The 13903-nt window shown below is 44.4% G+C and overlaps 1 protein-coding gene across 9 annotated transcripts in view; it reads left to right on the plus strand.

The window, feature by feature from the left end:
* R3HDM2 (R3H domain containing 2) overlaps positions 1-13903 on the plus strand; it is a 43857-nt gene that overhangs the window by 26452 nt on the left and 3502 nt on the right. For 6 of the 9 annotated variants that reach the window (XM_008579654.1, XM_008579655.1, XM_008579649.1 and 3 more), the window contains 8 exons: positions 1562-1663; positions 3407-3649; positions 3977-4103; positions 4339-4499; positions 5167-5321; positions 6461-6561; positions 12227-12396; positions 12812-12959. In XM_008579654.1, coding sequence (XP_008577876.1) covers positions 1562-1663; positions 3407-3649; positions 3977-4103; positions 4339-4499; positions 5167-5321; positions 6461-6561; positions 12227-12396; positions 12812-12959 — 1207 coding nt within the window. The remainder of the gene's footprint in view (positions 1-1561; positions 1664-3406; positions 3650-3976; positions 4104-4338; positions 4500-5166; positions 5322-6460; positions 6562-12226; positions 12397-12811; positions 12960-13903) is intronic. The other 3 variants (XM_008579657.1, XM_008579651.1, XM_008579653.1) reach the window with 1 other exon arrangement.

Below are 13903 nucleotides of genomic sequence, written 5' to 3' on the forward strand. Positions count from 1 at the left end.
TAAGGGGATCTTAACCCTTGACTTGGTGTTGTCAGCACCACGCTCAGCCAGTGAGCGAACCAGCCATCCCTATATGGGATCCGAACCCGGGGCCTTGGTGTTATCAGCACCGCACTCTACCGAGTGAGCCACAGGCTGGCCCGGCCAGCAGTTATATTTGGAATGCCATTGGCTTGTGGAAAATAGGTGTGCCAGTAGAGCTGTGAGTCCCAGGTCACACAGTGGATTCTTAATAACTTTTCTTAACCAAAATGACAAATTTTATTTAATACACATATCAGGTCCTCTGCCAAGACCTCCAGAGTATTCTCCCTTTTGGGGAGTCTTCTAATTCTTGGACTCTTTGCCTCCTGAACTGTTAATCCCCTCTGTGAAAGAGTTCCCCAGAAATATGTGGCAGGAGAAGATGTCGGTACTGTGGCCTCCACACCTCTTGCTACCCTAAGTGTGGAGGGAGGAGCCTGTGGAAGATGGCTTGTATCAATACGTTTGACTTCTTCCTTCACCTCCCCCAACTGCTAGAGTGGAGAGGAAAGTACGTATGTCTGACAGAATTAGGTTTCAACCCAGCTCTGCCATATTAGTTGTGTGATTCTGGATGAGTGAGTTATTCGTCTGAGCTTTACTTTCTTAACTACAAATAGGAATTATCATAATGAGACAATGTATATAAATATTATTTCTTCCCTTTTCCTTACCTTTCTCCTATTCCCATCCCTCCTACCACCAAGGCCTATGACTGGAGAACTGATAAGATGATCAAAATGGCTGGAGGGGAAGAAGGGAGAGAAGAAAATAACTACCTATTAGTTAGTTTAGAACACTCCATGTTCCTAATAAACACGTCTTCCTGCTTGAGGCTAGCGAAGGGACAAAAAATTAAAGTTAGACTATATTTTATTCCTAAATCCTCCCTGTTTGCTTATGGGGGGATTTTTTATACTGCTCTCACAGCCTGGCCAGGAGCACAGAACAATCATGGAGCAGGAAGGTGTAGCTGGAAGCAGGTGTGAACTGGTTGTTTTTTCCTTCTCTGCCCTCGGGGAGGTAGACATCCTTGTGAATGAGCACTTCCTCTAGGAGAGCTGTGGTGTGATGTCAGGAGTGTGGCTGAGCCAGACCTTTCCAACAGAAACAGTACAGCAGTACAAACAGGAATCCCTTCTCAAGTTGGCATTCAAGGAGTGTTGTGATCATGTTCCCCAGGAATTGTGTGTTCAAAAGAAATGCTTTGGGAAAACCTGTGTTTGGAATCAGGGAGCAGACCCTGGTCCTGAGAGTCCTCAGATTGCCTACAACAGCTGCAGAGTTCTGAATGGCTAATGGGCCGGGGAGTGCACTGGATTTCTCCTGATAGGAGAGATTGCTTATTTGTCAAAGAAATGTGAAAGCCACAAACTGTCTTTGCAACCCTGCTCAGCAGCCTTGCTATTCATGTGAAATTTCTTTTTTGATTAACCTTGTTGTTCCTTCCCTTTCCCTCCCCATATCTGCCCCCCTACCTCCCCCTGTGCCTCCCTTTTCTCTTCCCTTTTCCACATGCCTCTCTGCTGGTCCACAGCCAGTCCCGGCTCTGCAACCCTCTCCGCAGCCTGTTCAGTTCTCTCCAAGCTCCTGTCCCCAAGTCCTTCTTCCAGTCTCTCCGCCCCAGCAGTACAACATGGTATAAACTTCATTCCCCCATTTTGTCTTGTCCATGTGTGGCCTGTATCTGTGGATATGTCTGGGTCAGTTTGTGATGGCCTTGCAAGCATGTTGTACTTTTGGAGGGCATGTTGAAAGCTGTTTCTTCTTGAGAGGCCAGCACAGGCTGAACTATACTCCATTCTAACAGCCTCATCACATCACATCAAAAAGATGCCTAAATGTAAGACAGAGGAACACTGAGTTCCCCTGAGTTTCAGGAGGGAGAATGAAATTAGATGTTGGTCTAACCTAGGCTCCTCATCCCTCTACCATGTACATTTTTCATCTAATTTGCTCCTTGGATGTGTCCGAGGAAGCCAGTTTATTCTGTACAGAATGGTTCTCTATAATTTCATTTAAAAGTAAAAACATACTGCAGACCTCTCTGGTACCACTGGTAAAAACTTAAAATGTTCCCCTATTTTACCATGTCATTTTAAATAGAAAATATCCTTTTCCACTGCATAACACATGCTGTTTAAATAGTTTGTACTCTAACTACAAATCCTTTGAAGATCTTATTTGCCTTGTAGTTGATAACTTCCATTATGGTTATAGGAGTCTTGATTTTTTTACTTTGTGTGAATCACACCTCTCTTCTTTTTCACTAGAATCCCTCTTTTTGCCTTCCTCTTATCTCCATTCTGAAAAGTCCTAGAATATGTACTTCAAAATAATCTGCAATCCAGTCCTCTTGTCATCTATTTCTGCCTGATAAGGTAGCAAAACAGCTAACTGGAAAATCAGATCCCTGAAAATTGAATGAAACTACAGGAAAGCAATATCTTTTGGTTTCTACTGGTTTCATTTGCAAAAGAACTGCTCTGGTGCATGTACACACACACATTATGTATGTGTGTGTATGTTGAGAGCAAAATAAAGACTGTCCAGGGAGCAGAAAGAAAGAGGAAACTAACAAATTCTAACCTATCACCATACAAAGTGAGAGATGGAACACCGTCACCCTTGTTGCTTAGGGAAGAGGGCTGAGAGAGAAGGTAATTACACCTGGCCAGTCAGTCTTGTCCTCCACCTTAGCCACTCACCCTGGCCTCCTTTCAGAGGTGAGAATTGAAAGTGGTTTCTAAAGGGCAGGAGAACCCTAGGCTAGTGTTAGAGAAAAAAAGGTGGAAATGACCTCTAGAGGAAGTAAGGAGATAAGCAGCAGGAGTGGAAGCCCACTAGTCTTTCCGCTGCATAGGCAGAACTGTGGAGGCACATGCATCTTACCACCCACAATCCACCCAAGGTATTCTCTGGGTTTAAATATAAAAACAGGATTTAGGACAATGTAAGGGCCCTTTTTATGGTTGAGGGCATGAGGAAGACAGGAGATGGAGAGACTCTTATCGTTTCCTTTAACCCACTAGTATGTCCTGTTTTTTCTATATATAGAAACCGTGTCATTACTTCCATATCCCCAAGGCTAATCTTAATGATGATCATAATCAGGGTGGCCATTGTTATCTCATATGTGGTAGGGAGACTGGTTCTGGAGTTGTGTATCAAACAGCTGTTCAATTCACAGAAATTTAAAACAGCACATCATAGAGGCTTAGGGCTGAAAAGCAACTTTCAGGACACAGAGACAGGACCATCCCAAAATGGTGTAAGGAAGGCTGTAGAGAGCATTGCTATTTCTGTCTGTCTTTCTGTGTTGAAGCCAAAGACATGAGGCTTGATACAGCCTCAGTCCTTGAGTCCCCTACTCTCTCAACAGGCAGATGACCTCAGCAACCCCTTCGGACAAATGAGCCTCAGCCGCCAAGGTTCTACTGAAGCAGCTGACCCATCCTCAGCTTTGTTCCAGACCCCACTTATTTCCCAGCACCCTCAGCAGACTAGCTTCATCATGGCTTCCACGGGGCAGCCCCTCCCCACTTCCAACTATTCCACCTCTAGCCATGCACCACCTGCTCAGCAAGTCCTGCCACCCCAGGGCTACATGCAGCCCCCTCAACAGGTGAGCAGCTCCAGTTCCCAGTTTAAATCCCTAATTCAGTTTGTCCAGTATTATAATCCTTTTTTCCTCTAGTTTTAGACAGACCAGAGGGGATTCCTGTCCCCACCTTGAGCTTAAGAGTTGTTGTTCTAGTCAGAAGGTCTTCTTTCTGTATAACACAAGTCCTTCCAGTTTTATTTTAGGCTTGTTTAATAATTCTGCAACTGTCAAGTCCAAAATACCTCCATTTACAGATTTTAGGCCATCAAACCTGAGGCATTTCGTAATTTGCAGATGTTGGGGCTGAATTTGAGGGACCTCTCACACATCTTTTTCCTCTCACCATAGATCCAGGTTTCTTACTATCCCCCTGGACAGTATCCTAACTCCAACCAGCAATATCGACCTCTCTCTCACCCGGTGGCCTACAGCCCCCAACGTGGTCAACAGCTGCCTCAGCCATCCCAGCAGCCTGGTAAGAGGAACCGCTGGTATAAGAAGGCAATGAACAGGGGAAGGGCAGAGACTGGGAAAGAGAAGAATTATGTTCCCCATTTAAAAGGGGGGGGGGGCAGTAATGATTAGGGTCCTAAGGAAGGACCCGGGATCTCCAGAAAAAAGTTAAAATAGAATGGAGAAGAGAAATTACTGATAGAGTGTTACCTCCTAAACATTCATACTAATTTCATCTCTGCCTTGCCCATCCGTAGGTTTACAGCCCATGATGTCTAACCAGCCGCAGGCAGCATACCAAGGCATGATCGGGGTCCAGCAGCCACAGAACCAGGGCCTGCTCAGCAACCAGAGGAGCAGCATGGGGAGCCAGATGCAAGGCTTGGTGGTTCAGTACACTCCACTGCCTTCATACCAAGTGGGTGCATTCTGCATTGAGAAAGAACACCCAGTACTTGGGATGAGGAAAAGGAAAGCCTCCCAGGGTCATCCAGGCTGACAACTTCAATACTAAAATATTGTCCACTTTGCCCCTAGAATTTTTAGGTTTTTTTCCTCTTGAGAAAAAGCCCAGAGTCTGAGAAGAGTCTTTATTTATTTATTTTTTTTAAAGATGACCGGTAAGGGGATCTTAACCCTTGACTTGGTGTTGTCAGCACCATGCTCACCCAGTGAGCCAACCGGCCATCCCTATATGGGATCCGAACCCTTGGCCTTGGTGTTATCAGCACCGCACTCTCCCGAGTGAGCCACAGGGCCGGCCCCTGAGAAGAGTCTTTAAATTGTTTTGGTCTTTACACAGCCATGCAAATGAGTAAATACCTAGGAAAGGAGGGTTTAAAGGGAATTAGGCTCCTTTCTCTATGTCATATGCACAAGGGTGGTATTTGGAGAAGGGGGAATTTGGAGAAAAGGGAAATGGAGATAGTGCTGTAAGCATTTCCTTTAGGTAGATGGGAAGAACCCTAGGACGCTCTAAAAGGTAGGGAAGGAAGTTGTAATGCCTTGGTCTGGTGATGACTTGGCTGTTCTCTGGATGAGTGTAATGGGAGTACGAGTAGTCATTCTCTTTTCTTCTCACCTAGGTTCCAGTGGGTAATGACTCGCAAAATGTGGTCCAGCCGTCTTTCCAGCAACCTATGCTGGTCCCTGCAAGCCAGTCTGTGCAAGGAGGCCTCCCAGCAGGAGGCGTACCAGTGTACTACAGCATGATTCCACCAGCTCAGCAGAACGGTACGAGGTGAGGACTCCCAGAGAGCCAGGGCACATCTCCCATAGACCTTCAGCAACTGTTGCACCATGGTTTTGTTTCCATTGGCCTGAGAAAGGCAGGGATAAAGATCCCAGCTGTACCCTAAAGCAGGTAAAATAGGAGGGAGTTTCTTCTCTTTTTTCTTCATTGATTTGACATTTGCATAAGAGCTCATCAGCAGAAAAAAATTCCTGCTTCAGAGACAGAGGCTTTAATAATTTCCCCCATTTTTTGTTTTTTAAGTCAGTGGGACTCAAATTATGGGATAGAGACTGCTCATCATGAAGAGAAGCAATTTTGGATTGTATATATGTAAATTTTTCTGTGTACCTCTGTATCTACAGATAAAACACCAATGGTATTTCTATTTGTACATATCTATTTCTGTATATCTGAGTATAGGTCATAGCTAATAGAATTTTAGTGGTAGAGGCACCTTAGAAATAATCTAGCCCACTCCCCTTGTTTTATTTTTCTCCCTTGTTTTTTAAATGAGGAAATTCCAGCTAGGGATGTTAAGAAACTTACCCAAAGTCACACAGCTGTTTAGAAGCAGAGCTGGAACTAGAACTCGTCTGGGCCTGTGTGTGTTTCTTTGTCTGTCTCATAGTAGCTGTATGTTTATCTCTGTCCTTTTATATGTATGTCTCCGTGTTGTTTTGAGTTTTGTGGTTTGTTTTTTTCTATTAGTTTTTAGGTGCCTCTCTGTATTTTCCATTGCATATATATCCTAAATCACACATCTCCTTAGTTCTTTTTTACCCATTCTCTCTAGCAGTATGTGTCTGTCTCTGGCACTCTCTTTGTCTGTGTTTCTCAGAATCTGAGAAACACCACACTGTGTTTGTGTGTGGTGTTTCCACACTGTTGGGAAGAGAATATGTCGCTACCATTCCATCTGTAGCGCTGATTAGCAGCTTCCTAATTGAAAGATGATCAAGTACAAATATATATAATTAACTTTGAACTGATGAGTGATTTTAGAAATTGCATGGCAAATTGGTCTGGGAATGGCTTGGAGTTGCCTCTGCTTTCCACGGGGGAGGCCCAAGAAGCAGCAGCTGTTTGCCAGGAGTTGTGTTCTTCCCTTTACTGCTTCACAATTCTTCTCTTCTCCATCTTGCCAGTCCTTCTGTGGGGTTTCTGCAACCTCCTGGCTCTGAGCAGTACCAGATGCCTCAGTCTCCCTCTCCCTGCAGTCCACCACAGATGCCACAGCAGTACTCAGGTAAGAGGATAAAGAATTGGGGGGGTCTTGGGCACTGGCAAGAGCAAACACTGCTGAAGGGCTTATGCTCTAGAGCTGGAAAGGGCAGGAGAGTTCAGGGATTGGCTCTGTCCCCCCTGTGGTCCTGTCAAAAAGAAAGACCAAAGTCTTGGCTGGTATTTTTCAATGGTACCGAAAGCTGATCTCTCAGGAAGTGAGGTTGTTTGCTCCATCCATGGCAAGTCACATCTCTAATTGGGTTCCTTGTTTTTTTGTCTTTTTTCTTTTCCTTTTTTTTTTTCTTTTTCTGAATCCAGCATTACACTCATATGCCTTTGGGTCATGAAATACTTACTTATGTCTTCTGCATGCAGAGAAAGTCTTTTCTTTTCCTTGATAGTGTGAGGGAGGTTGATAAAATGCTTTTCAAGTCATAATGTTAGATTTGTTTAGTACTTTTTAGTGTGTGCTCACATACATTTGACATTTTAACTCAGCACAACTTTGTGAGGAGGAAATTTGAGACTCAAAGAGATTAAATGATTTGCCTAAGGTCACAGTCCTAGAACTTGAACGGTCACAGTCCTAGAACTTGAACTTGGGTCTTTTGACTTTTCATATCCCATGCTGCATCCTCAATAACAAAATTTTTTTTTTTTTTTTTTTTAAAGGATGACCGGTAAGGGGATCTCAACCCTTGGCTTGGTGTTGTCAGCACCACGCTCAGCCAGTGAGCAAACCGGCCATCCCTATATAGGATCCGAACCCGCGGCCTTGGTGTTATCAGCACCGCACTCTACCGAGTGAGCCACGGGCCGGCCCCTCAATAACAAATTTTCAACAGGCTTTTTGTACTTTATTTCTTTCCCTCCAGTGGGAAACAAATGGACATCAGGTTAAACAGTTAAAGGCCCTCTTCAGAGGGGCCAGCTATGCCAGATGAATAGGTTTATGCCTGCAGCCTTTTACTGTCTGTCTTTACCAGGAACTCCACTGACATACCAACTACAGCTGCCCTTGTTTGTTTCCCTTTCACCCCATCCTGCCATACCAATATACTTCAGTTAAAGAAACTTCAGGGGTTCTGGAGGGGAGGAAGCCTTAATTCAGCCTCCAGCCATCCCCATTCAACTTAATTGTGGGAATGTCAGAGTGCCCTCTTCTGGTGAGATGGAGATATTTTGACCATTTTCCCCATTTGAAATGGAAAAATTTTCACTTAAGATTTTTTGCACTCTCACTGTGTTAGATGCTGTGGAGAGGAATCCAGAATTAATCTTGCTTGTAAGACATGATCAGTTCCTATCTTTAAGGAGAAATGACTTCTGCCTTCATCTAGGCCAAACATGGTTTTTATTTATTTGTTTTTATTTTTTTTATAAAAGATGACCAGCATGGGGATCTTAACCCTTGACTTGATGTTGTCAGCACCGTGCTTTCCCAAGTGAGCTAACCGGCCATCCCTATCATTCCTATATAGGGATCCGAACCTGTGCCCTTATTATCAGCACCACAGTCTCCCAAGTGAGCCACAGGCCGGCCCTAGGCTGTGGTTTTAAATTCAACAGCCCTTACCCTTTATTATGTTATTGGTCTCTCTAGCTGTTTCTCCTAGTGTCCATCAGGGGCACTTGGCCTTGAAATTACCCAGTGAGGTATGGAAATTGTAGAAACCAGCTCCAAGAACCAGTGTAGCCTGTGGTGGTGCTTGGTACTGCAGGGCGTATTTCCCTGTTTGTTAAAATAAGTGTGTATATGTACATATGGGTATACTTGTATTGGAGGAAGGCAGTAACCCAGCCTTCCTAAATCAGAAGAAATGGGGAAACCCTGTTCATCATCTATTTCCCTTGCTTCTTTGGAATTTTCTTTAGTTATATCTCTTTTCTTCCTAGCTACCCTGATTGATCCTAGGCTTCTGACTGACCTCTTGTACCTTTCCTAGATAGTGGGACCCTCTGTTCCACCCATGCCATCTAAGATCATATTCACCATACCATTGATTTTAAAAGTCTTTAATCCTTGCTTATGGAAATCTAAGAGAAAAGTAGAAAAAAGAGAAACAAGTGCTTCTTTTGCTTTCATTTCCAATTTACCCTTTACTGAGAAGAGAGACTGTAGGCATAGCCCACAAGGTCTGCTCTGTCACCTTCAGAGGACAGTCACCCGCCCTCCTCTCATGTAGCAACATGGTCACTTTTCCAAAAATAAAGGCAGGGATTAGGATTGGCTGTTCCTGGAACAACTGTTCTGGTTTATTAATACATTTTTGTAGGTGCCCAGTTTACCCCCAGGTCTGTACCTTAATTCTTCCACTATAATATTAGACATAACTATAACCCCTGGAAACACTTTTTTTCCCATTAAAATGATGGCTTGCAGGTCCCTTGAGGTTTCTGCAGGGATGCATATCTGGGGAAGATGCACATAGACATGAAATAGCAGTGATACCTATACACAGACTCCCAACTCACAGTGACACAGCAACACGGACAGAGTGCGATGCATACAGAAATAGCCTCTCACATACTTCCTGGCTCATTTTTTAACTGAGGGGTTTCCAAAGCTGTTTTCTCTCCCACTCCCTGAAGATACCTCTCTCCCCCACCGAAAAAAAAGGAAAAAGACCAAGATACTATTGGATTCTATCCTGTAATTAGGAAAAGATGCTTGTGAATTTTATTCTCTGAACACTCCTTTCCATAGATTTGATTCCTGGTGGTAAGGAAGAAGCTTTATCAGCCTTCTTCTACCTCAGTGATTTAAAAAAAAAAAAAAAAAAAAAAAAAAACAAGAAACGGAAAACAATTCTGCCAGACATAAATGTCATCTATTTGTATTTATGCAGTTTGCTCTGCCCAGTCGACCTTTCTGCCCAGGTTTAATGATGCCACTTAAAAAGCCATTCACACGTCCCTTCTCCTTTCTGAGCTTTCAAGCTGAAACTGATTTCCTTATTCAACCCCCAACCCCCTTCTTCTTCTTCCCACCCGTTCCCAATCTGATCATATGGAAGTGCTGTCACTGGGCAGTATGGTTTTTGTTGTTGTTTTTTATTGCAATGTCCATTAAGAAGTAGCGACAGTTCAGCTGCTAACGGATGCTACCTGCTTTTGGCTTGAGGAAGAGAAGCATAAAAATCAGCTCATCAGCAGAGTGGTGGTGCTCTGTGTCCTTGGCTGAGTGAAGGAACAATGCTCCAGGCCAGCGGGGGAGGACTAAGTGTGGGGAGGAGTTTAGGACAGAGGCTGCACTGAGAACCGTGGTTTTGTGTTGGGATCAGAGAAAATAATTTGAGGACTTTGTTCTCTTTTCCCTCCTCTTGAGCTCTCTAATAGCTCCTTATAGCTATATGTTCGTATTAGAAAGAGCTTCCACCACTTGCTTATGTTCATCCCTACACACTCACACATCCCCCACTTTTCCTGGCCCAGGGCATTAGGTTCAGATTATGAGCTGCCTTCTAGAAAAGCTACAGATTTGATTATTTTTGTGTTGGCCCCTCAGGTAGCAAGAGGTGTTTGAATAAGGTCAATTGCAATTTTGTTGGTTGAGGATGTTGAAGCAGGTGGGACTCTTAGGATGATGAAATAAAATACCCTGAGCAACTGTAGTAAAGGAGGAGGTGTTGAATGCGTGACACTCTACAACTATGCAGTTTTCCCTTGGCCCTTCTGCAAGCCATGCTGATGAATACATTGTCCCCCTTTGCAGGGAATGGGGAGCTAGGAGCCTGTTGCTCTTGAGTATTTGTGCTCTCTGATTGGATGAACTCTAGAGGGTTAGGGACACAGATTGGCTGGGGGATAGGATATGACAGATATTGTGTCTCCTGAGCTGCTCCTTTAGGCCTCCTGCCATTTCTTTTCCTCTCCTTTGACCCATACTATCTGTGAAAAAGCAGTCACGCTTCCCAGTATGACTGGTGCCCAGGGCAGAAGCTGCAACATTTCCCATCATAGGAAGCAATGTGGTGGCAGCAGCAGTGGCAGCCCCAGAGCACTGAGCCATGAAAACAGCACCATTGCAGCAGGTTTCCGAGCTAGTAACCCCAGCTCCCATTTCTCCACCACCACATGCACATGAACCAGCCTTAACAGGAATATAGCCTTGAGAGGTCAAGAGCAAATCCTCACTCTGGACAATCCCCTGTGGGGAAGCAGAGCTCCTGCCCATCCCTCCCAGCAGTGTCTGTCCATCAGACTGCTTCTCCCTGACATTTTACCTTGCTTTTCACCATGAGGAAGATTGAGGACTTAATGTTCCTCCTCATTGAGCCCTTTGCTTCCTCCACCCTGTAAAAGGAGGAGGCTTTCCATGGTTGATAGTGCTAAAACCTTAGGGTTGTATCCAGTCAGTTATCTGAACCTGTCAGGGTGACCTTCAGAGGATCTGACACTCCTACTCCATTCCTGCTGGCATTGCCCTAATTCAGAACCTCTGAATTCTGTTTCAGGAGTTTCCTAAATGGTCTTCCTGCTGCTGGTCCTTCCCTTTAACCATCCTACTACATTTGGCCACTTGAGTTAGCTCTCCAGAGCCCAAGTCCCATTCCCAACACTTTAAGGATAAAGTCCGAACTTCTCACCAGAGTGTGCTTCAAATTGTTGACACCAGCTATTTGTTTAATGTCTGACTCCTTAATAGACTTTCCATTCTATGAGGGCAGGGACAGGTTTATTTGTTATACTCAGTATCCAGCATAGAAACTGACTTATAGTAAATATTTATTGAATAAATGAATAAAAGTATGTCATCTCCTTCTACTTCCCCTACATAACCCGTGTCTTAGCACCTTGAATCATTTGCAGTTTCCTGGATATAACATACATCTCCATGCCATTCCTTGTGCCTTAGTAAATATTTATTGAATAAATGAATAAAAGTATGTCATCTCCTTCTACTTCCCCTACATAGCCCGTGTCTTAGCACCTTGAATCATTTGCAGTTTCCTGGATATAACATACATCTCCATGCCATTCCTTGTGCCTTTTTTTTTTTCTTTTTTAAACTTAATTTTATTGTTATTTTTTTATTGGTTATGAATATTCATGGGGTACAAAGCTGACTGTCACCACTGGTGCTCAAGATGTGATGGCCAGATCCATACTGGCAGCATGCCCATTACCACAAATTGCGATTATATCCCATGTCCCCCACCCAATTATCCCTGACCTCCCTCCCCATTCCTTCTACTTTAAATGTTTCCCAAGTCACCCCACCCTTGTCCAAGAAGTATTCCCTGGGTCTGGCTTAGTGAAGTTATGTGCATTCACCTTCTCCAGAACAATCAGAGATCACTAACTTATCTGCAGCCATTACCAGAAAAGCCTGCACATGTCTGCAGCTTCAGTCCATGCCCCAAACATTTGAGCAATCTGACCTGGGCATTTAGTAATGTCCAACTTTGACAGAATGGAGTAGTTTTCTGCCTAGCATACCAAAGTACGCCTCACCAGGTGAAGGCCAGGAGATTGTTGGCATTTGAGACTCATCTCCCTTCCACTCATTTGGAGAGGGAGTCAGAAGCCAAATCAGTAACCATCTTAGATTCCTGGCAGGATGAAGTTTGAGTGACTGTGAAGTGAGGGGGTGGATTTGCTTACTGGCTTTTCCACTCAGAGCTAGCTGGAAGGCCAAAATATAGTTTGAATTCACAACCAAATGCTTTCTTCCTGCCACTCAGGTGTGTCACCTTCTGGACCAGGTGTGGTGGTTATGCAGCTGAATGTCCCTAATGGGCCCCAGCCCCCCCCGAACCCATCTGTGGTCCAGTGGAGTCACTGTAAATATTACAGCATGGACCAGCGGGGTCAGAAGCCTGGAGACCTATATAATCCTGACAGTAGCCCCCAGGTGAGTCCTGCAACCCAGCTTTGTCTTGGCAAGGAGGTAAGCAGATTTCTTCCCAGGGAGCAATCTTTGCCTTGACTAAGCAGCCTCTTTTTCATGACTTTTCCGGGATACTTTCGGGGGAGAAATGCAAGAAAAAGAAGATACGTTCTCTTTTAAGGAACTTAATATCTAAGGTGGCAGATGGGACACACACTTGAAAATGCTTAGAGAAGACTTAAAATAGTGAATCAAAGGTAGATATTAAAATAATACAAACTAATTAGGGAATAAGGGGGCAGTTTGAGGGAGCAGACTGACTTTAGCAGAGTTTAGCAAGAGAAACTTACCTGAGAAAGGTGAATTTTAAGCCAAGCCATAGGACTATCCAGAGAGTAGTGTTTGGTGTTTACATGATGTGTGCTCCTCTCTTCCGCAGGCCAACACACAAATGAGCAGCAGCCCTGTCACATCTCCTACCCAGTCTCCAGCACCCTCTCCTGTCACCAGCCTCAGCAACGTCTGCACAGGACTCAGTCCCCTGCCTGTCCTCACACAGTTCACCCGGCCTGGGGGTCCAGCACAGGGTAGGGGTTTAGATTAGGCTGGCTGCTGTGGAATTCATCCTTCATATCCCATTCCCAAGTGGGGAGATTGAGAGGGTAGCAACAGGCAGGGAACTAGTGTGGCTGGTCCAGTTCTGGAAGCTAACTCGTTCTTTAACATTCCTGTTTAGGCCACGGACACCCACCCCTCTCTAGTGCTGCCCATAATTAACTTCCTCCAGCCCTTCTTTACATACATAGTATTCACTAAGCGGGGTGAAAAGAGCTGGGGAAAAAAAGTTCCTTGAACTTTCTAATGAACCAAAGATTTTAACCTAATATCAGTACCTGATGAGTCTGGGGCCGGGAATGGGGGACTGTCAGAAATAGTGTGGTTTTAGAAGATGGAACATCGGATTTGGGTTAAAAGAGTTGGGTTCAAGTTCCAGTTCCAAAACTAACTAGCTTTGTGATATTCAGCAAGTTACTTAAACTTGGAACTAGACCTCAGTTTCCTAATATATAATGGGGTTAATCACATGTAAGATGGGAATAGTCTTATCTGCTTTCTGCCTTGGCGGTAGCAAGCAGTGTAAAAATAAGGTGAGAATATAGTTTAAAACTTTACAGTGCTCTGAAATGTAATATTTATCAATAATAACAAGTATCACTTGTGGTCTTAATATGTATAAGGTATTGCTACAAGTGCTTTACATGTCTTGTATTCATTTAACCTTCTCAGTAACACCAATGAAGGAAGAACATACCCGACATCACATTTGCAGTAAAAGAGCCAGTCTGTTAACCTAGGTAGTCTGGCTCCAAGTCTGTCCTCTTGTCCACTACCCTGCATTGCCTCTCACATGAGTCAGAAACTTGAACCCTAGGTTTGGGGTGGAGAGAATCTATATAAAAGATAAAAGACGGGCCGGCCCGGTGGCGCACTGCTGTAGTGCGCTGCTTGGGAAGCGTGGCGGCGCTCCCGC

Source organism: Galeopterus variegatus, unplaced genomic scaffold, assembly GCF_000696425.1.
Source record: "Galeopterus variegatus unplaced genomic scaffold, G_variegatus-3.0.2 Scaffold1936, whole genome shotgun sequence".
In the NCBI taxonomy this organism is placed as follows: domain Eukaryota; kingdom Metazoa; phylum Chordata; class Mammalia; order Dermoptera; family Cynocephalidae; genus Galeopterus; species Galeopterus variegatus.